General features: G+C 42.6%; 1 protein-coding gene across 2 annotated transcripts in view; it reads right to left on the bottom strand.

Annotated features, from left to right (window-relative positions):
* LOC124792313 (inositol-trisphosphate 3-kinase homolog) overlaps positions 1-24,668 on the bottom strand; it is a 501,596-nt gene that overhangs the window by 288,900 nt on the left and 188,028 nt on the right. For both annotated transcript variants that reach the window (XM_047257930.1, XM_047257931.1), the window contains one exon: positions 20,093-20,158. In XM_047257930.1, coding sequence (XP_047113886.1) covers positions 20,093-20,158 — 66 coding nt within the window. The remainder of the gene's footprint in view (positions 1-20,092; positions 20,159-24,668) is intronic.

Genomic DNA, 24,668 nt, shown 5'->3' with positions numbered 1-24,668 from the left:
GCGGGGGACCCGGGTTCGATCAGCGGCCGGGTCGGAAACTTTAGCCGCTCGGCGACTGGGTGTTATGTTATCCGCAGCATCATTTTATATCGTCGACGTGCAAGTGGTCGAAGTGGCGTCAAATAAAAAGACTTCCACTACACGGTGGAACAACCCCAAATGGCGTCTCTCACCCAAAAATGCCATATGACATTTCATTTCGAAGTTGGGAATCACTGGTATACGAAGGCATTCACGCTTTAGAACATCTGTACTTGGATGCAAAGAAGCTGTTCCGCGGCGGTCGATCATTCGTTCCCTGAATCTAGTTACGTCCTACACAATAGAGAATCGTGTACCGCAGTTGGCACCAACGGTGAAGTTTATTTATTTACTAGCGAACGAGGCAATGCTTTGATATTGCTAAATACAGTATATATGCGAATTGGATGTGCGTCCTAATCTCCATTTCTCCCCTCTCTCCTCCTTCCCCCTCCCTTTCTCCATATCCTTCTCTTCCCCCTACCTCCGTCCATCACCTTCCTTCCTGCTCCCTGTACATCCCTTATCCCACACTCACTCCATCCATCTCATGCTCCCTCATGTCTCTGTCCATATCCTCCTTCGCCTCCTTTACATCCATTTCCTCGCCCCTTCTTTGTCCATCTCCTCCTCCCCCGTATCTCTGACCTTATTTATTTTTATTGGAAACGGAACCTTGATTGGGAATATAAGTCAAAATGAATGGGTAAACGGGTTGGAACGATTAGTACGCGGGGTAAGAAAGAGACCTTTCCAGTTGCTGGGTCTGTGAGGATACTAGTTTTAATGATAGTATTTCACATGATTTGAGTCTACGAACAGGTAGGATCATAAAGTTAGCCATAAACCCAACTTTCCTGTTTGCCGTTAAAAATGACTGCGAAAAGGAAAACAAAGCAGCATATTTTCACAGCACACAATAGAATGTTCTTCCTCGCAACCGGTTACATAGAAAGTGTTTATTGTATAACATACCTGTATCTTCAGTGATTTAGGCTTGCGTTGTCAGTCAGACGGTCAACTGGCCGAGAAGGGATTCATGTAACTGAATCTTTCCTTGAAATTGTGCAAATTGAAACGAAACGCTGTCCACGCTCTTCATCAGTCTCATTCACTCGACGATCATGTGGCTGCCCTGCGTTAGGCGTACGCCGACCGATATTTCGACGCCTCACTGGTGGCCTTTTTTCCAAAGAAATAAGACACGAACTGAAATCAACTGAATATTTGCAACCATAGAGTAAATATCTCTGGAGTGAGCATTCACATGCGCAGAACAGATATTGTGTTGTCAACATACATTGCCGGCCTGGTCACGCGTTCTCGGGACGTCGTGTGTTTGTCCGTATAGCGCCCAGTATATTTCGAATGTCACTACATCCCTAGTACAGACGGATTCTTTTCGTACGTGTCGTGGATTATTTATATATGTTGCGCAGACATTTTAAAAGTATCCATTTGATACCGGGAATAAACCAGCTACGTAACTTTTAAGGGCAAGTGATATTGCATTCTGCTTCTTTGCGATAGGTGTCACAGTTCAGATGCACTCGATTTTTGGTAGTTTTGGATATGATACGGGACTTTATAGTATTACAGAGCCTGACGTACATTTTTGCAGTGATAGTCTTGCAGAACAACACCGAATTTGCCACACATTAGCGATTATATCCCTGCTAATTCGTCCATTTTTCTGCTATTTCTGCGTACTTATTTTCTCGTTTTTGCGACCTAAAGCACAATTTTTCTTACTGGTGACGCTTTGAAGTGTTTACTTAACGCATTTTACGTACTTGCTCCCAGTTTATTAAATAAATAGTAGACTGAGTAAGAAGGGGGGGGGGGGGAGGGGAGGGAAGGCGATCGGAGAATAAATGTACCGTAAAGCAAATACAGTTGGTCATGTAACAGTCAACCCATATAACACCATTAGGGGAATGTGGAAAGTGACATAAATGAAAGAGTTTGGGGAATGTTTACTAATATTTTACGCTTCTTAATCAAATGGTGAAGAAAATAAATTGAAGGCAAAATACACCAAAGAAGATGAATGTGTACTTTGATTAGCTACACTATTGTGTTTATTTGATTTGTGCAGAAAATGTATTTAAGCTGAATGCAGAAATTGGTAGTAGGTGCTATGGAAAATTAAAAATAGTTGGTATAGCATCTACCTTCAGCCACACACGTCCAAATTTTTCTCCATGTCCTACACACTTAACATGGTCTTCTACTGTAACTTTATAGTAAACAAAAAAGGTTTGGACACACATATTATACCAAGACAATTACAGACTCCCACTCTATTGAATTTATCTGTCTCCCGTCTTTCAAATCTATATACATAATCGACAAGTCACTGATAAATGCATGGAGGATAATATTTTCTGAAACAACTAACAATTCCCTTTCCTGTTCCACTAGCAAATTTTACGAGAGGAAGCGATTGTTTGTAAGCTTTTGTACGAGGCGTAATATCTATTATATAGTCATAAAATCGTACAAAAATAGGTCTACAGAATCAAGCCTTAATTATAATGCGTCTCGAAATTTTTAAACATAGTACCCATGAAAAGTTACTATTCCTCCTTTCACATATTTTTCTTTGCATCCGTAGCAACAACAGTAATTCACCTTCGCTATTACACGATCAACAAACGGTGAAAACACAACAAAAAATCTTTGTATTATAAACTTCAAACTCTGCGGGAAGGACACACGCACAGTGAAGTCCCGAAAACACGTGACAATCCTGGTTTAATGTTGACAACATGTGCAGAACGCAATGCTCACTCCAGAGATATTTACTGTATGTTTGCAACACACCAAATTGCCACGAACTGGCATCAATTTAGTCTTTGCAACACACCAAAGATATTATCGCCACCGTTAACACACTGAAGTATCGTTTTCAATTTTTTTTTCGCAAAATATCACTATTCAATGCGGAATTTGTTCTTCCTATGAAAACATGTGATAGCAAACTGTCAAACCGTCAGTCGCATTTCATTCATTGAGATTTTCATACAAAAATACCATTCAAATTTCCGACTTTTCCTGAGGATTTTCCAACAATTTTCTTTCATGAAAACATTGTCCTTAGTTACGTAGACAATTTCAAAGAAGGCAGTTAAATCGATCGAGCTTTTCTCAAGTGATGATCTTTCATAAATGCGGCAATTGATTTTTATTTAAATAGATACTTCTGGTATGCATCTAGGTTAGCTACCGGGAAACTAAAGCACAAAGTAACTTTTTATTGTTTATAATAAGAGTTATTCCATAATTTTATTCAATGTTTTCAGAGAAATAACATATTCCTGCTAACTCCCTAACTGCCAAGATGACACTACTTAGTAGTTAAATTATGTATATTCTATATCGCTTACTTACTAATTAAGATTTCACCCTGTTTTAGTTGCATTGTACTTCCAAAGAGATATTGTCAGGTATACGGCCCGACTGTGAGGTGGAAGTCAACGCGGAAAGAGTCAGGTGCTGCGGCATTGAGCGTAGACGTGGAGGACTCTATGGTGAAAATGCTAACGAATGGAATCAGTACCTGGAAGTGGTGCTACACACGTAAGGGGACCGGAAGAGGCGTTCAACTCGGTGAGAGATCAGGACAACTGTCTGACATCACGGTAGAAAGGAAGAAATGTTTACACTAAGAACCGTAGACATCTCAATTTCTTGCCTGGAAACACGTTTTTGCAGTCGGGGAGGACGGCCAGGAAACTGATACCGGATGGCTGGATCACCAGTCGCCGGCTGTATCGTGTGAAGAGAAGCTACTTGAACGAATGTCTCGTACTGCTAATATTGCTGTTGTGACTACCTAAGTCTTTCGAGGTGTGGTAACTGGTTCTAATCCAGTGGTCTTTTCGGTTAGATCGTACATGGAATTCAATATAATTTTTGAGAGATCCACCAGGCCGCCTCCTTCTGGTGAGTCGCTGTGCTGTACCCCACTTAACTGATACCACACAAAAACCGATCCTCTTATCTAGAAGTCGAAGGAGGAACACATTGTACGCTCCAAACGACATTGTGTACTCATGCAGCGCCAACAAGAAGAGATGTATCGCTATTGAACCTATGACTGCTGCGCTCACAGTGTCTAGATTAGTGCAGGATTCGATGGTAAACCCAATAGAAACACAGTAGATGCACTTGTGCGACAAAAGTTCTTTACTTACTGAATAACACCCTTTATGTGTCTCAAATTACTCACATGCGGACAATCTCTGAAAACGTATTCCCCTTAATTATGCAACAACCAGTTTTCAACGAATTCAACACAAACTAAATGGTCGCAGGCCTTTGTTTGGCGACATGTAATGATGAAAATTATATAGAATATTTTACTGTCAGCTTTCAAGACCGAAATAATATACTGTATACGTTGCAGTCAGCCTTCACAAGATGATCGAGCGAGGTGAGGCAGTGGCTAGCACACTGGAGTCGCATTCGGGAGGACGACGGTTCAATCCGGCGTCCAGCCATCTTGATTTAGGTTTTCCGTGATTTCCCTAAATCGCTTCAGGCAAATGCCGGGATGGTTCCTTTGAAAGGGCAAGGTCGACTTCCTTCCCGATCCTACGCGAATCCGATGTGACCGATGACCTAGCTGTTTGGTCCCCTCCCCCAAATCAACCCACCCCCAACCCCTTCACAAGACGCAACGAATTTCCATGTTCGAAGTTGTGGGACTTATAGTTAGTATGCAGACACAAATTCTTCATTTCTGAGGACTGCAAAATCCGTACGCTGATGGGATTCCCAATTAAGTACTAGAAACAAACCCATGCAGAATCGTTCTACTTTCTTGAACTAGCTATTAAAGCCTTGCGCTGGAACTGTATTAATAACAGCTTAAAGAGGGCTCACTTTTCTGCACTTAATACAGAAAGCACACAGTGACGAGACAATGGCATAGCGATCAAATTTTCCGACCACACTGTTCGAGCCATTAACAGATCATTTGCTACGTAATTATGTGTAGGAAAGCATTCGTGGACTTTGCGGTCAACAGTTTGTCCGGATTCTTGGAGCACGTCAACCCGAACCTTGTCGACCTCGAAAACGTTGCCCCACGAGTATGACGCAGGTTGCCGGCGGAAGCTCATACAAACATCGTATCCAGCTATACGTAGTTTGTGAAGAAACAGCATGAGGCGCGAATAGGGAAAGCAGCCTTCTGATAGTTCCAAAGGTGTAAAAACAAATTATAACCGTATGGGTAGTCCGAACGCAGAAACGAGTTGTCCAAATCGCGAGGCAATTTCACCCTGATGGATCGCCATCAAGCTGCTGCTAGACGTCGCACCGAACGTCAATGTGCGAGAGGCGTTGATTTTTAAATTTGGCAATAAATGCAATAAATAATATTTCTTGCAATAATATATATCACCAGGAATTTACGTCAGAGAGGAAACAGTAATACGAGTACAACTGCAAGGGTCTTGGAGATACAGAGGACGAGATAACAACTAAACAAACCTTTACTTTTTCTACTGCCAAGATAAACATCAGTGCTCCACAAGATTCATGATCACTATAATGCGGCTCACCTTCAACCACAGCTGCAAGAGGAAACAGCTTAGCACATCTACCTATGGTCTAGACTGTAGAGCGTCATGCCGAAGCCAGAAGCCAGACGTCAGTATTCCCAACCAAGATCCCGTCTCAAATTATTTTGTTGTTAAGTAAGCAAATTTGGCACCCCTCAACTTCTTTATAGTCTAATCTTAATGTGGCGTTCTTCTATCGTTATACATTTTATCGATCGTTAGCACGTAAGAAACTTTAAAACAAGCACCTAAAATTAGTGAAAAGTGAATCGCATCCAAGTCAAATTCTGAATTCCTTTATCCTGTAACAAATGGCCCTGAGTGCTGGTTACAGAAGCCTCATGAACTTCTCTTTACACATATTCCACTTTTTTCAAAAACAAGCAATTTTTCATCGTTTTATCCAATTCTTCGAAACGTATGATACCGGTCACTTGAGACAGCAGTTAACAAACAAACAACTACTTGTCTAAAATTACGAAAGTCAAGAGTTGTAACAGTAGTTACCGTTTGCGAATAGTCTTACCACTTCACAAAAATTTTCCATTGTTTCATACAGATTTGCGCGACTCACCAGCCCATACTCGAACAAATTGTTTTAATCAGTTGTTTTTGTCTTGTTTAAATTGTTATAACCGTTAGACGTAATTTGTAAGCCAAAAGAAGAGAAATCGATTCTTACACTACACAGAAAAACAAGCATTTTAGAAACACTACGTATTTGAATAACGATCCGCGTTAATGATGGAACCAGAAATATTCATTTTGCATTTTCAGGCATAAGTCATCTAAAGTCAGGTAGCTAAGATTGTCTTTGCAAATTAATGTACAATTGTTAACTTGATTTACTAGCACATCGTCAGCTGTTTCACGGAAGGGTGACAGTAATATTGAAAGTCGCTTGTTTACATCGAGATGGTAGTCGTGTCGTTCATTTACATTTAGCTACAACGATTGTATCTAATCTGCAGTCATTACAATGCGAACAACTGTAAGGTTATAGCCAGACTGTGCACTTGAAAAACACAAGGAAGTAACTGTTTCAGTGTACGGCGGTAAGCACTAATCTACGAGGGGGCGTTCAATAAGTAACGCAACGCTCTCTTTTTTTTTCTCGGCCTATTTCGGATGAAAAAATGGGGATTTGTTGTGGAACATATAGGAATATTCCTGCTTCAGTCCCTATAGTTTCATGAAGTTCGCCTTGCCGGCCGGAGTAGCCGTGCGGTTCTAGGCACTACAGTCTGGAACCGAGCGACCGTTACGGTCGCAGGTTCGAATCCTGCCTCGGGCATGGATGTGTGTGATGTCCTTAGGTTTAATTAGTTCACAGTTCTAGGCGTCTGATGACCTCAGAAGTTAAGTCGCATAGTGCTCAGAGCCATTTGAACCTTTTTTTTTTTTTGTTTTTTTTTTTTTGTTTTTTTTTTTTGAAGTTCGCCTTAAAAATGTCGCCTGGAAGGGAAGAGCGTTCCAAACAAAGAGCTGCCATTTTGGCGGAAAACCTGAGCATTGCAGACATACATACGCGCTTACAGAATGTCTACGGATACCTGGCAGTGAACAAAAGCATGGCGAGTCGTTGGGCCAGGCGCCGGTCATCAGCGCAACAATGTCACACAAACCTGTCCGATCACTCGCATGCCGGCCGGCGGCACACAGCTGTGACTCTCGCAATGTTGAAACGTGTGGACACACTCATTCGAGGTGAGCGACGTGTCACAATCAGACACCTCGTCGCTCAACTGGATGTCCCTGCTGCTAGTGCTAACACGTTTGTTCACCAGTTGAAGTACTCAAAAGTGTGTGCCCGCTGGGTTCCTAGCGCCTAATAGAAGACCATCAAGAGCAAAGAAGGACCATTTGTACGGAATTGCTTGCGCATTACCAGGAGTATCGTAACAATCGTCACAGGCGATGAAACTTTGGTTCCATGACTTCGAATTGGAAACAAAACGGCAATCCACCGAGTGACGTCACACAAACTCTCCTCCAAATAAAAAGTTCAAAGCCACATCCTCAGCCGCTAAAGTCATGGCGACGGTCTTCTGGGGCACTGACCGGGTTACTGTGTTTGATGTTTCCCTCATGGCGAAACGATCAACACTGAAGTATATTGTGCTAATCTCAGAAAACTGAAGAAATGCCTTCAGCCTGTTCGTCGCCACAAAAATGCAAACGAACTTCTCCTTATCCATGACAACGCTAAGCCTCACACACGTCTGCGCAGCCGAGAGGAGCTGACAAAACTTAGACCGTTCTCCCTCATCCGCGCGGCAGCCTGGATCTTGCACATTCCGAATTCTGTTTGGCCCAACGAAGAATGCACTCCGCGGGAAGCAGTAAGTGAACGATGGAGATGTTACTGATGCAGCAAGACGTTGCCTCCGACGTCGACCAGTATAGTGACCCCACGCGTACATACAGGCTGGATAGAAATAACTTGTTTTCAAAAAAAAAAAAAATAAATAAATAAATAAATAAATAAAAAAATAAAAATTAAATTGCATTACTTATTAAACGCCCCTCGTACATCGTAAAGATCGAACGATTTTGCACACTGCTATTGTACTAGGGACTAGGGACTTTAGGTCTCGGCGCTACAAAATACAGGAACGTTTCGAGGATCTTAGTCGGCGCTAGAAGCAGAGCTTACAAATCCATATAAATCTTCATAATAAGATCAGTTTGGCTACTGATTTATATAATACCTATTTTCCGCCTCCACTTGGTTATGAATCATATCAGTAATTTTGAAATAAATAAAGCAATTTAACAATAAGTAAACACATCCTACGACGCCGATTACGCAGTGAACTGTGTAGTAAGCTCACGGTGATCACGTGAGCCACATATCTTTTTTCCTTTTCTTTTTTGGATTATTTGACTTTGATTCTACGCCATTTAGTCACAATAATAGTTTATCAGTGAGTTCCCTTCTTTTGTCTCCCTCTTTCCGAAGACGGAGACAATGAATAAAGGCAGACAGCACTAGTCACGGAGGTGAAACTCATACAGTGGCTTAAGGTAACGCGGCCTTGGTTCGTTGTCAGGCTACTTTGCGCGCTGCAAGTTTATTAACCCAACATTTTGGTTTCTTATTGCGTGATCTAAAGTCTTCCTTATTTGTTTTGCTTTCGTTCAAAACACAAGTTGGTTTCATAACATTGTGCTCCTAATTACGACTTCGTCGTGCGTGCGTGTGTGTGTGTGTGTGTGTGTGTGTGGTGCTTTGCACTCTTTGGTTCGCATTGTGAATATGTTGCTCGCAATCTGCTTGATTTTTTGCTCGCATCTGCACGACTGCATGGAATAAGCGATTCCATATTTATTTTTGTTTGATGTAACACTGAAGTTGATTTCGTAGCATAGCGTTTTGCGAACATCAGTTCCCGCCTACGAATCCGTGTGTTGGTTCAAATGACTCTGAGCACTATGGGACTTAACATCTCAGGTCATCAGTCCCCTAGAACTTAGAACTACTTAAACCTAAATAACCTAGGGACATCACACACATCCATGCCCGAGGCAGGATTCGAACCTGCGACCGTAGCAGTCGTGCGGTTCCGGACTGAAGCGCCTAGAACCACTCGGCCACCGCGGCCGGCAATTCGTGTGTGAACTGCTCTATTTAAATGGTTTGTAAGTATACTGTTCTTTATTCTGCTTTACTTCCGTTCGCATCGCTTTTTTGTACTTTCTCGCATTTAATGGAGAACTTGCATTAGCAGTTTTTGACAGAATTGGTATCCAACTTTATTACATCTTGCCACATAATAAGTATGTATTTCTGCTTTCACTGGTGTTGCTTCTTACCAATGAGTAGGATTAGTGACAGAGTAAGTAGTTATTGTGCAAGCTATTACCATGCAGAAAAAATATTCAACATTGAAATGCATATTTGTATGGGATTGTGTGCTATGGTGTCAACATACTTTTGCCGTGCTTAATGCGACTTTAGTAAACTCTGGTTATACATAATTCACTAGTAGATTCAATGATGAAAGCATTAGAGTGTGTATTACTTGATTTTAAATTTCCATTTGAGCGGGAGGATAATACGCTGTACATTGATTTCTGCTAAAGTATATTGTTTGAAATACCTGCTAATAATGAGTGAACACATCCGCATAACTACTGGTGCGTTTTTAGTATCTGGAAGGAAGAACGCCGAGTCATTAAGACTACAAAGCATACTCGTAGCAAGAAGCAACAACATTCAGAGCAGAAATACATACTTATTCCGTGAGAAGATGTAGTAATTAAATAGCAATTCTGTCAAAAGCCGCGAAAACAGGTGTGAAAAAGTACGAAAAAATGGTTCAAATGGCTCTGAGCACTATGGGACTTTACTTCTAAGGTCATCAGTCCCCTAGAACTTAGAACTACTTAAACCTAACTAACCTAAGGACATCACACACATCCATGCCCGAGGCAGGATTCGAACCTGCGACCGTAGCGGTCGCGCGGTTCCAGACTGTAGCGCCTAGAACCGCTCGGCCACGCCGGCTGGCTACGAAAAACTGATGCAAACTAAAGTGGGATACGAATAATATACTTTCAACGCATTTAAATCGTGAAGTTACATGAGAAGTACTAATGTCATTCACTGTTTCTCTAACGAATACGGGCCTTGCCTTTTTGTTCTAATACGCCATTCAAACTCATACGATTCATTCGCGTACTCATCCGCCATCAGGGGTATATTAATAAATGGAAACTACAATCCACCATTATATGGATGCTTATGGATACAGCGGCACTATACTATTAATATTTGGAAGAAATAATTGATATCCAATGGCATACCTGCAAGTACAGATATAAAACAAACGAAAACTCATCATTAAAATCTATTCTGTACCTTCCGAATATTATTAATCTATATTGAGATTTCTGTTCCCTCGAAGAAGTAAATTGGTTTATAATATTCCTCGTCCAAAACACTGAAAGAAAGACTACACGGCCATAAAAAAATTAAAATGTTTTAGGTATAGAATTAATACACCCACATATCATTACGCAAAGAAAGAAGGAATATTATAGCGGCTTACTCAACCATATTTCGATCAATGTTACTCGTTTCTAAATAACGAGCTGTATCTATCACGTCATGAATTTTAACAGATTTAGATGCAACAATTCACGTAAGTTTCCACTAGAAACTGTCTGCGGTAAAAACTTAGATTACTGTAAGCAACACAATACAACAATTATAACACGCATCAAACAACGTTCTAACGAGTAAGTTAGACTACGCTCAGGATAAGTAGATAACCGAGTATCCCTCACTCATTTACGTCGCTGAGCAAGTCCAGCAAAAACTAGCACGGAATCGAGAGATGGTGACACCCGCCATTTTGTCGAACATAGCCATCCATCAACGGTCACCCGTCGTCTCACACACAGCAAAATTTTTTACAGTGCTACGGATATAACTGTGTGGCAAGGCCAAAGAAAACTCTTGCCTCTTCATGATGTGCGTTCTAACGCTGGCTCAAGCGCGTTCTGACAACGCAGCCATCCACTTTGTAGACATCAGTATGGAATTAAAAACCACTAAACCAGATATATTTTGCAACAGAAATATGACATTTGTTTATCAGTTATTTGCAGTTATGAGCGTCAATTATTAGCACTCCGAATCATTTTTGCCATGAAAAGGTGAAATGAACCGTGTAATACATGAAATGGCTGTCGGCAATTTTTAAAATGAACAGATTACTGGAATAAGACAACCACAACTCATAGCTTTTCACAACTTATCTTGAAAGGTAGTATCGCCTTGTCGACAGTCAACGTCATTAGAAGTATCAGGAGTTAGTGTACGTAGCGCAATAAATGGTAACAACAGCAAAAAGGACACAACAAATTTGTTGTTACGCAGGTTTCCTAAGAACCATAAGAGGCATTAAACAGCAAAGTCAAGAACTGTTTAGTTACGATCTTCTTGTAACTCACAGACATTTACTGAAGAATAACTATTCTTTTTAAGAACACGAAATACATAGTAAAATGTACAAGACAACATGAATTGCAGAATGACGTCTATATTTACAAAAAAAAGTGTAGTTTTGTTCATTACACTTTCAAATGAACCAGTTTATGAATGCGTAAAATAGGAAACTGGTGTGGAATGCAGGACATACGTTATAAAACATACAAGAAAAGGCGCCATAAATGTAACTGAAAAGAAAACTACCACATAGGCGAAATCATAAAACAACACCAATAATAACAATTGCTTCCCGGTTTAAAAGGAACCAATTCTGCAATTGAGAATCATTTAACACTGTCGTCTTTTGAAGAAGTAGTAATTATATCAAATGTTTATGAATTGTAAAGTCGAGCCATGTGCAACAATGAAAAAATATTTAAACAACGTGCAACATTATTGCACCTCAAAAAAAGTGCATACTCTAATACGAAAACTAAACTCGGCGCGAGCAGGACATGAAGGACCAACGGTACCGACCGGTCGCCGTATCATCCTCAGCCTACAGACGTCACTTGACGCGGATACGGAGGGGCATGTGGTCAACACACCGCTCTCCCGGCCGTCTGTCGGTTTACATACCAATGAAATGTTCGTATGGCATTGTTAGCCGGGAGGCCCCAAGCACGGGAGTTCAGCCGCCTAATGCCTCTTTAGTTGACGCCACATCGGCGACTTGCGAGTCAATGATGATGAACATGATGATGGACACACAACACCCAGCCCCTGCCGGGAATCGAACACGGGCCTCCTGCGTGGTAGGCAGTAACGCTACCGCTACGCTACGGAGGTGGACTACATACCATTTAAAAAAAAAATACGTAACAGAAACATACTGATGAGCCAAAACTTTATGGTCACCTACTTAATAGCTTGTTTGTCCGCCTTTGGAGCGAAATATATCGCTGATTCTGCGTATCGCGGACCCGACAGTTTGTTGGTAGGTTTATGGAGGTATGTGGTATTAGATATCTACGCAGAGGTCACGTAATTCGCCTAAATAACGGGTCGCTGATTTGCGTACACGGTGATGGCGCCTGATAGCGAACCAGATGGGCTCCACAGGTTTTACATCAGGCGAATTTGGTCGACGAGACATCAACGTGAGTTCACTATAATGCTCCTGAAACCGCTATAGCACGGTTCTGGCTCCGAGAAACGGACAGTTATACTTCTGAAAGATGACAACGCCGTCGAGGAAGACATCAAGCATGAAGGGATGCAGGTGCTTCGCAGCTGTCAGCGTCTATTCGATTACTACTACAGGTCCCACGCAAGTGCAGGAGAATGTCTACCACGGCATACTACTGCTCCCACCAGCCAGCGTCTGTAGCGCGCTGCACGTTTCGAGCCGCCGTTCACCTCGACGACGGCGTTTGTAGAGACGACCATCGATCTAGCGTAGCAAAAATGTGATTCAACCGAACGATCTAGCGTAACAAAAATGTGATTCACCTGAAGAGCCGACACGTGTCCATTGATCGACGGTCGAATCCCGATGGTCCTGTGCCCACTACAACCGTAACTGACGATGTCGTTGGGCCAACATGTGAATAAGTAGGGGTGGTCTGCTGCGGAGCTCCATGTTCAAGTGTACAATGAACGGTGTGTTCCGAAACATTTGGGCGTGGGCTAGCATTGTGCTCTTCATTTATCCTACTTTACAGAGCTGACAGCCTCCGAATCCTACGTTCTGTGAAGAGTCATGGACGTCCAATGATTTAGCGCCTGGAGGTAGTTTCACTTTCCTCCTACCTCTTTCCATAGATGCCCACGACAGTAGCACGCGAACATTCGACTAGCTTTGCCGTTTTCGAAATACCTTTTCACAGGCTCTGCGTTATAATAATCCACCCTTTGTCAAAGTCGCTTATTTCAATGGATTACCGCATTTTCAGCCTATATTTTCGCTAGGACGATCCCCCGTCCGTGTGTGCTTCGCTTACATACTTTTGTTATCGCGTCACGTGCCCGCAACGCCATCAGGGAGGCATCCGACCCCACCGTGGGCCATAATGTTTTGGCTTATTAGTGTATATGCTTGTTATTGATGCAATATTTTGTTTATATACTCTTGGAAATTTGTGGTAAGGTCTTATGGGACCAAACTGCAGAGGTTATCGGTCTCTAAGCTTACGCACTACCTAATCTATCTTTACGCTAAGAACGACACAAAAATACATGCCCGAGGGAGGATTCGAACCTCAGACGGAGCGAGCAGCGCGGACCGTGACAGGACGCCTCAGTGGGATGAATTTCAGTTATATGCAGTTTAGTGAGTATTTCTTCGCAAAGGCATTGTAGCTTACTCAAATACATTCGTAAGCTTATGCTCTATTTACATTTATGTTACGATTATCCAGGTCTGTTGATATTTGACCAACGCTTGGGACGAACAAATATAATAACTATTTCGTAAATTAAGTAGACAAACAATTAAAAACGAACATTGATATTGTGGCACACCGTCCGTTCACGAAGTCCCGAGACTTATTTTAATCCTGGCGTATAAGTGACCTCAGCGCAGTAACTACAATGCAGCTTGAACTAATAACTGTAAACACTTGAACTAATAACTGTAAACAATAGATGTGCATTTGGCCAATACAATGGAACTGTTGGCTGGTTGATCATGAGGGGCAGATAATTGGAAAGGCTTTCTTTTTTCGTGCAAAGTGGCACCTTTACTTGTGAGAACTGCATTTTTTAACTGTAGGTGACAGAATGGATAATGGAGTGTGTTTGTGTTCTTGTTAACGATGAAAGAGAGAATGGAGAGGGTGAAAGCCGGTGTTGGTACGTAACCTACTCTCCCCGTGCAGCACAAAACGGACCGCCGAGTTTAGCATCCCCATCCGACGGACCGATCACCATCAGGTGTTGCATTCCCTCATTCCATGAGACACTGCCGCCATTACTTCTGTAAAAGCAGATGCATTGTGTAAAGTTTATGTCGAATTCAGCTATCGTCTAGATGCTATTCGTGCTACTGCTGGTGGACACATAGAGCATTTGTAATAACATAGCTAAAACTTTTTATGAAAATTTTGCAATTCATCCCGTATTTGTAGTACATTTTTATCAATAAATATGGACAATTGATATCAGGTCATTATTTTTGCAACACGTTTATATCAATGACGTACCACTAATCATGACAGATGACTCAAAACATTTTCTCTGTGGAGATGACACAAGTGTTATCGTGAAAGACGTGGAACATAATATAAATAATGTAGCTTATAAGGTAATCGGTAACATAAGCACGTGGCTTTCAAATAACATACACCATCTAGGAAGCTGAGAAACTGATTTTATTCCTGGCGTACAAGCGACGTCAATGCAGTGGTTACGGTGGCAGCTTGAAACTGTAAACAAAAGATACGAGCAGGCAGTGCTAAACAGTGGATGTATTGCGGTCCGTGTCAATGTTTTTTTTGTAGCAAATCGCAATGGAGCAGTATCTCTGGATAAAGTGTTCAAGACATTCTGCAGAATGTTTTTAAGATGAGAAAAGTGGTGTACATAGTTTGTATCGCACAATTTGACTCCCCCCCCCCCCCCCCCAAAAAAAAGCATGGACGTCTACTGTGATTTGATTGGAATACAAAACGCTAAAAATTCTTTTCTGGAAAAAATCATAACAGACTTATGTTATCAACAGGAACCTACTGCAATACGATAAAGTGCAGAAATTCTTATGAAGCGTCAAAGCATTTGCGATATAACTGACTTTACAGCCAATGTGATGCGCGATTTGATAAACATCCGAAAGATGGACTTTTCTGACAATTTCACATGGCTGTATGAAAGTTGTGTGCGTTGTTCTCGAGTGTGGGGAGACTATGTAGAATACTTGAAGCATTAGAAACTACCATCTCACCTACTTTCTTTATAAACCCAGTTTCAAAACTTTCTGGACTGACGGGGTATGACTTTCTTGCAGCTAGGGGGCGCTAATGTGTCAAATGCCAGACGGTAAGAACTTTCACGGCAGGAAGTGTCACAACCGAGCTGACGCCACTACTCTCTGTTCGTTTGTTATCTTATCTTAGTCACAAGTTATGTTTCGACAGCTGGACTTGTTTTACGGTCCCGTATTCCGCGTTTCGGAGCTGCATAATACCTGCGGAATGGTTGTCTTCCGATCTGCTAGGAAGTATCCATTATCGCTAAACAGCGAAAGTGCTATTCGTCGAAAACACGACATGTTTGTATATTTTTAAGAAAGGCGACTAAAAGCAATATGAGTGTCGAATGGACTCCGAGACTCTTTTGCATTTCTCCTCTGTAGAAGAGCATAGCCCTTTTCAGCTGGTAATTGTAGTTCGCTCTGTTGTGACACCATTTATTTAGGGCAATTGGGTGCTTATTTAATTTTGTAGGATTTTTCATTGCTTATAAATGGATAGGTGGAAGATGATGATGTTTAGGGTTTTTTCGTTCCAAAACCCGGTCGAAAAAATCCAAGCTGGGACTGGTTGCCTGATGTTCTGACTTATATGTCTTCATATTATCTCATTTGTCTTGATAATGTGATATCGTGATCTTGGAATTTCGATTATGCAGAGAATTTTTGTCTAATTCTATAAAAGGTGAAAAACTTTGATACCTTGTCGATGTAGAAAATATTGTCTACTTCTGTACGAACTGATTAGTACTTTTGCCCAATTAAGTTGTTCTTTCTGTATCAGACTGCTAAACCATCACAAATCGCTGTATGCATTCTTGATCTGTTGACAGTCTAGTTCATTTTCTTCGTTTTTCAGAGGGTTCTGCTAGAGTAAAATCGATACTGCTTCGAGAATAATATAACGAGAAAATGCATATTTGAATTTCTCTGCTAGTGCTTTGCCATTTTATACGTTTCTCGTTTGTGTTAGCAAGTGTTATCAGTCTTACATTACTATTATTAATCGTATGGCAGTTACAAATAACTTTAGAAAAACAATGTACATAATTTCCAGATATATTATTCATTTAATTTATCACATCTGCTTCACTGGCCAAGAAGTCCGAAGGACTTGTAGGATACGGATTTTGAGAACACTCACTCTTCCACAGTGTGTCTGATAATCTTAATCTGTCTTGGAGGGCCACAGGTGCACTCAGCAGCGGCGGTCTTTCCCCCTCTGTACAGCAGGTCACCGCATCTCCCATGATTCCACTCCAGGCATCCCTCACTCAGAACAGCCAGCAACCTGGCAGAACGTGACCCCAATATCCGCAAAGCTTGGAAGCAAAGGCGACCAGAGCTTTCTCCATGCCGACAACAAACCATGTGAACTTGATCTGTCCTGGAGGGCTAGGAGTATACTTTAACAGGATCCGGACCAATCATGGGTGATGCTGCACCGTCGTGCAAATTACCGTGGTACCACGGAAGCAGATGTGCCGCGACTTGGCGACCTATATCCTCAACAATCCCAGGCATCTCCTTCAAGATCAGTGGTGCACACACAAATTATATGGCGTCGCTCAAGACAGCCATTACAGCTTCTGGAATGAGCCTAGAAACAGTGTATACAATCCTTTCCATCAATGGCCTCATTTCTATTTTATAAAAATGTTACCTGTCCATATTGATACCAAAAACCGCAGAGTAGTCTGGCAGTTAGCGTCTTAGGCTAATGAGGGGGAAATTTTGTTTTTGGTTCCGTTGGGTTTTTCTGAGGTCCAGAACGGAGTGTACTCAGCACTGATATGAGAAACTGTTTCAATATGTATTAGCCGTTGATCTGTACTATGTCAGTGAGTTTAATATAAATGAAGTATTATTACTCCTCTAATATTACACTGCTTGACAACTGCTACGGAACAGAGACATTGCTGGACACGAATAATCATAGGCAATAATGGACGACAGGAAGCTCACTACAGGCGAATAGAGGTGGAGCGGTACGTTTATAACGAAAAAGGTACTGATTTCACCACATGGGAAAGCAGCATGGCAGACATAAATAACATTCATGTTTGACACAGGTAAGACTCCCAACATACAGGTCGATATCGGACTCTCAATGACGAATATGCCCTCCGCGGGCACTAACGCACAGCTTGCACATGTTATTCGTGCTGGCTACCAAACTGTAGAGGAGTCCTTGGAGGATATTGACACACTCCTCTCTCAACACGGTTTCCATTTCTTGCACTGTTCGGGGAGATGGTGCTTGTTGAGAAACACATCTGTCAAGAACATCCCAGGCTTGTTCTATATGGTTTAAGTCCGGGGAGTTGGGTTGTTTTGGGGGGAGGAGACCATGCAGCGAGGTCATCGGTCTCATCGGATTACTGAAGGATGGGGAAGGAATTCGGCTGTGCCCCAAAGGAACCATCCAGGCATTTGCCTGGAGCGGGTTAGGGAAATCACGGAAAACCTAAATCAAGATGGGCGGACGCGGGATTGAACCGTCGTTCTCCCGAATGCGAGTCCAGTGTGCTAGCCACTGCGCCACTTCGCCCGGTAGTCCGGGGAGTACGTTAGGCATGCCATACGTTCAATATATTCACTTTCCAGGATGTCTGACGCCTCAGCAGTCCTTTTTGGGCGGGCGTTGTCGTCCATAAACAGAATGTCGGAAACGTATCCCCCCCTGAACAGATGGACGTGATCCACAATAATCTCCCTGCAATACCGCTGTGCTGTGACGGTACTTCGCGCAAAGATACGCAGTGGTGTTCGGCTGCCCACACCATAGTGCCTAGGCCATACCGACGGAATTCATGAACATTCTGTGATGTGTAACGTGTTCCCCTTTAACACAACTGGTGGCACGAATCACTTGCCACAGTGAAGCGGAATTCGTCGGAGAACATCACTCTAGATCACTCATGCTGACACAAACCAACACGTTCTTCGGAGAACATCACTCTGGATCACTGATGTTGACACAAACCAACACGCTCGCTAAACCAACGAACACTTTCCCGAAAATGGCGTGGCTGAAGGGTCATGCACTTGACAGGCTTCCGAGCATGCAAACCAGACTAATTTAATCGCCGCAAAATGGTCCTGGCGGAGACACGTGTACCGGTAGCGGTTGCGAGGTCTGCAGTGATCTGCCTTGGAGTGAGATGTCTGATCCTTTTCGCCACTAGGACTACGAAGCGATTCTCTTGTGGTGTGATGGTCTGTTCACGACCATCGCACCCTTTACTGTGGCCACAGTAGTGACACTCTGACCGGCTTCGAGCCGTCTAACTGCTCGTCCACTTAAATGATGTCTCGCTGACATGTTGCTGTACTGCACGGAATTTCGCACAAATCGGTTTTCCAACTACCTTCTCAAACACCGTACTGCATGAACTATTGAGCCGTTCGTGCACAGCCTTCGCTGCAGTTAACACGTGTCGCCCTCTACAAGTACATTTCCTTTTGCTATTACTGTTAGGGCGTTCCGTAGCAATTTTCGGTTGTTCGGTAGCAATTGACAGATCTCCCTTAGTAAGCGCCACCTGCTCCTTAGCAATTGTCAAACAGTGTATTAAAGTCTTACTCTTGAATTCTTTTTATCTAAACAACACACTGTACCAAGCGAAACTTGAGAGCAGCAAATATTCTGGATGGAGGCGCAAGTAAATCAAATACTCCCTCCACTTTTCTTGTTTCCTTCTTCTACCGTCGCGTTGCGCTCCATTCCTCTGCCGCCTGGAACTGAAAGCCTTCGGTCAAACAGCACATTTGCTTCAGCACCCGCTTAGAACCTTTGACGTCGCACAGTACATTTAGCGAAGTAGTAGCAAGAGCTGCTGAGCACGTCCGAACTGTATACACGGCAGTTGTGTTAATCAAGGACACAAATTCCACACAAACCATTTTTACAATAGACGTCTGTTGAGAAGAAGTCGTTTCTTTGTGATGCTATTTGGATGAAATTCCAATGTGACAACAAAGTGCGTTTACCGTCGCAGGCCAAGGGAAAAGCTTCTTCTCGTGGGCAGAAGATACGAACAACATATTTCTCAACCTTAGTTTCTAAATTATTTCTTGTGAATGTATGGGTGAAAGTATATTTCACTGGAAACTATCATATATACATTTCCGATCATTCAAGTGTCACAAAGATTTTTTTTTTTTACCGCTGCCTTCTTTTCTTTATGCATCTATGTCTGTTCGCTTGTGAGAATAGGAACGCTTAGAAGCACAGAAATGACACGTTATTTAGTTGTTGTAAGTTATTCATCGGGAAAAAATGGGGCAGAAAGCAGAAGATAGTTCCACGCATAAATGGAAGACTTCCTCCAGTCTCTCCATGAAATACCTCGCAGCAGCACGACATCGCTTAGCGCAGCGGTGTCGCTTTTATTGACAGAGCCAACGGCACTTGACTCAGATACTGACTTATCGCTTGCGATAAAGCTGACGTAAATGAAGAACGCGACGATCGGTTGTTACGGCTCACTGAAAACGAGGTGCTGCACCAGACACTGGTAGGTGAGCAGTCACCGGCGACAGATAAAGGTCGCAGGTACATACCATATGGCGCAGCTTGAGCATACTTACGGTAGCATTGTCGCAAGGCGGCTTTCGTTTCTCTGCTGAGTCGTTCGTCAGGCGCTTGGACAAGAACTGCAACAAAAGAAGTGATGTTGGATAAAGGAACATAGAACAACAAATGAGATAAAGTCTTTCCTATAAGGAGGAAACATTGAAGTGACGGAAAGAAAATACCACTCAGTACCAGCAAAGTGTGAAAATGTCTGAATTCTAGGGGGATTTCTATAGTGCGTCTAACTGAGGCTCGGACACACGATGTCCGTGAAAGGCAGACATCCGAGTTTGATACTTGTGCTAAATATTCACTGACCGGCACAAAAAACGGAACACTAATTTCTTTAAAAAAGTTTGATTAATTTTTTTAAATTTTAAACTGCAGTCACTTTTTCTACAATAATATAATATTTTATAATATTATAATGTGGTATAGTCCCATCTAGGGGAGTAACAATGAAAAAACGACGATTCAAACAAATTTAGCCAGAGATGCAATAGTAATACGAAAGGATACACACTTCAAGGAAAGTTTGAGGAAGACCATGAAGATAATGCAATTCTGTTTTGGTTTTTTACATTTCACTGTTCACTTCGAAGACCTCTCTTCGCTTCTTCAAAACTATGTATTTTCTCCCGCTGCACCAATCACGGCACCTTTCAGGCATGCTTCTGGAGAAGGAGGAGGAGGAAAGTAGTGCTTAACGTACCATCGACTACGAGATCTTTAGAGACGGAGCACATGCTAGGATTAGTGAAGGATGGAGAAGGAGAGCGGCGATGCCCTTTCGAAGGAACCATCCCGGCATTTGCCTTAAGCGATCTACGGGAATAATGGAAAGCCTAAATAAGAAAATTCCTGGCAGATTAAAACTGTGTTCTCAACCGAGACTCGAACTCGGGACCTTTGCCTTTCGCGGGCAAGTGCTCTATCCTTTCTTTCAGGAGTGCTAGTTCTGCAAGGTTCGCAGGAGAGCTTCTGTAAAGTTTGGAAGGTAGGAGAAGAGATACTGGCAGAAGTAAAGCTGTGAGGACCGGGCGTGAGTCGTGCTTCGGTAGCTCAGATGGTAGAGCACTTGTCCGCGAAAGGCAAAGGTCCCGAGTTCGAGTCTCGGTCGGGCACACAGTTTTAATCTACCAGGAAGTTTCATATCAGCGCACACTCCGCTGCAGAGTGAAAATCTCATTCTGGAAGCCTAAATAGGGATGACCGGTCGCGGACTTGAACCGTCGTCTTCCCGAGTGCGACGCCAGTGTGTTAAACACTGTGCTAGCCTGCTCGGTAGGCACGTTTCTGGTGAGTGCTGCAATGTCCTCTTGAGGGTTTGAGGAAACACCTCGGGAGGGCCTCCCACAGGTCCTGTACTACTAAATACTTACAATTTTAGCGAACATGGTAAAGGGGTGAGAGCGATCTGTTTTCGATGATCAGTTAGAAAAAACAGTCAAGATTACAGAATCTCTCATTTATTAAAATGATCGATCGTTTTCGGCATCTTTAAACGACCATCTTCAGACTGTGGGCACCATTTGGCTGGAGCTGGTGAACAACTGCTTGCTTGTGCTCCCAACGGTACCTGCTGTGCAATGCTCTCTTGTGAGTTCTGGAACTGTAGCAGTTACCGTTGCGACCACACACAGTTATTCACCAAGCCGCCAGCTGCAACGAAATTGTGCTCATAATCTGAAGATGTCCACTTGAACAAGCCCAAATCGATCGGTTATTTTAATAAATGAGAGATTCTGGAATATTCACACTGTTTTTTTTTTTCTAATTGATCGCTGAACAGTGCTGACGCGCCCTCTCCCCAACTGGTCCCTACAAACCCAATAGAATTCAAACCAGGGCTTCGAGTCACGGCGCGTTATAGACATGAATCTCTGCTTCATCCAAGAAATCTTGCACAATTTTCACAACATATGGGCGTGCATTGTCATGAATTAGTGTGAAATCATTACCAATAAATGGAGCGAAAGGCACAACATGCTCCAAAAGGATTTCCTCCGCGTACCCATGTGCTCTTAAGCTCCCGTGCCCCACGAAGATCAAATCCGTCGTTTGAAGTCGTACGCATTCCTGTCCGCACCGTGACAGGTTCACCCTGAAAAGGTGTTGTGGATGTGAATTTCCCCAGGCTTCACCAGGTGATGGCAAGTCATCGGTGAACAACGCTTGCTGCCACTGTTGCACACTCCAGCCGCGATAATCCCTTGCGAAACGCAGTCGAGCTGTGCAATACTCTCTCATTTATTTATTTACTGTTCCGTGGGACCAAATTAAGGAGAAGTCTCCATGGTCATGGAACGAGTCAATACATGGATTTATAACACGATAGTAGAAACAGATAACATGAAATATAAAAAACATATTCAGGCGATAAGTTTAAATAAAGAAAATCAACAATGTAACACTGGAATTTGCTTAATTTTGCTGATGAGTTCTCGGATTGAAGCAGGCCTTCTCGATTTAAGATTATAGTCTTCCATTCTTCTTTGGCCTGTTCTCTGTCGCTGCGCGGAGTGGCCGTGCGGTTTGAGGAACCATGTCACGGATTGCGCCGCCCCTCCCGCCGGAGGTTCGAATCCTCCCTCGGGCATGGGTGTGTGTGTGTTGTTCTTAGCATTAGTTAGTTGAAGTAGTGTGTAAGTCTAGGGACCGATGACCTCAGCAGTTTGGTCCCTTAGGAATTCACACACATTTCAACACTTTGTTCTCTCTCTCAACACTGACGCCCCCGATCTTGGTGGAGCCGATTTTGTGCTTCAGCGGCCGTGGTCTGACGGTTGCGGAGAATTCTAAGTTATAAGATGTGGTCACCTCTTTCCGATGTTGCTCTTTTCGACGCGGATCCGGGTTTTATTGCATAGACTTCGTTTCCTTGTACCTTCTTACAGCTCTGGAAATCGTAGAAGGTATAATTCCAACACTTTTCCAACGTAATGCTACGGTCATCTTTCACCAAAGCAATGGCTTTTGATGCACCTTCAGGCTTAACGACATGTTTACTCTACAGAGTTAATTCCAACAGTCATAGAAGGAGCCTACAACCATATGTAATTGAGAGGGGAACAATACAAGGTACAACGTCCTGCAAGAGCAGCAGTGATACGTTTATCAGGTGGCTCGGGAAAAAACAATTGTGGCTAGTGCAATAAACAACTGGCGTTTCAGTGTTTGCGCGCAAAGAAACGCCAATAACAAATAGTTGAAATGGCTCTGAGCACTATAGGACTTAACATCTGAGGTCATCAGTCCCCTAGAACTTAGAACTACTGAAACCTAACTAACCTAAGGTCATCACACACATCCATGCCCGAGGCAGGATTCGAACCTGCGACCGTCGCGGTCGCGCGGTTCCAGACTGAAGCGCCTAGAACCGCTCGGCCACAATGGCCGGCCGCCAATAACACACATTGCTTAAAAATATAGCATAAAATGCTACGCTCTGATGAAATAGTTAAGTACACATAATTTATTACGCGTTGCGTTTTTCATGCCGGTCAGTGCTGTTTTAATGTGCCGAGAAGGTTCACACAAGTAAAAACAAGAAAGCAGTTCCCTTAATAACTGGAAACAAATCGTCTGTGGATAGATATGAAGAAGCAGAACTGAAGACAAAAGAAATTCCTGCGTATACAAACGTTAGACCGTTGTTTGACACAATAGTCTTCACAGTACAGTGTGTTTCAAAAAGATTCGTCTGAATCGCAAGACTATATCTACTAGATATATTTGAGAGTCATACGAAAAAAAAAAAAAATAAAATAAAAAATAAAAAAAACACACACACTTCCATCTGAGAACCAATCACAGCACTATTAATTTATTTTTTTGATTTCTTACTGCCGTCGGCTACACAGATAACGTGATACATTCTAATTATTATTATTATTATTATCGGTCCGTGCACGGCAGTGCAGAATACCAATGGGTTCCAAAAAGCTGAGCGCAAAACTGCGATTTTTTAGGGGTCGTATCTCGGCTTCTATTGACCACCGATATACGAGGTCAAGTGTTTTGGATATCCTTTGACCTAGCGGCCATTTATATAGCTGTCGGAAGAACGGGCACACAATAGCTATCCTACAGTACAGGGTTAAAATTTAAGCATTACACACTTTCTCCAGCCCAGGCAAATTGAACAAATCGGTCGGTTCCGTTGCGTTAGGTGTGGTTTAGGCAGCTTCTAAAAGCAATATTTGTTCATGAGTGGTTCCCGAGAAAAACCCCGAAGAACCATGATTTTTCGGTGTGAAAAGTACCAATTGTGGCGATAGTCACTTCTATAATTTCTATTCATGGCAGATCGTCGAAACGTTTATCTTCTGTTACTAAGTTGATATTCTCAGCGAACTTCAAAACATCTGCTTACGGGCTGGGTAGAACCAAAAAGTATTGGTAACTGCATATTAATTGTACTGTGAGCTGTATAGAAGAAGACCACTTCAGGAATTTAGGAGAAATGTTGCTCAGGGACTGATGGTACAGATGAATGTCCAGACCCGTAATATGGTAAATGCAACAAAAGGAAGAAATTAATGCCAGTGGAGGTAAAATTGGGAAAGACAGGCGTCACTTCTGTCGCCT

The sequence above is a fragment of the Schistocerca piceifrons genome, chromosome 1 (assembly GCF_021461385.2).
Source record: "Schistocerca piceifrons isolate TAMUIC-IGC-003096 chromosome 1, iqSchPice1.1, whole genome shotgun sequence".
NCBI lineage: Eukaryota > Metazoa > Arthropoda > Insecta > Orthoptera > Acrididae > Schistocerca > Schistocerca piceifrons.
This window is presented reverse-complemented; position numbering and strand designations above follow the sequence as displayed.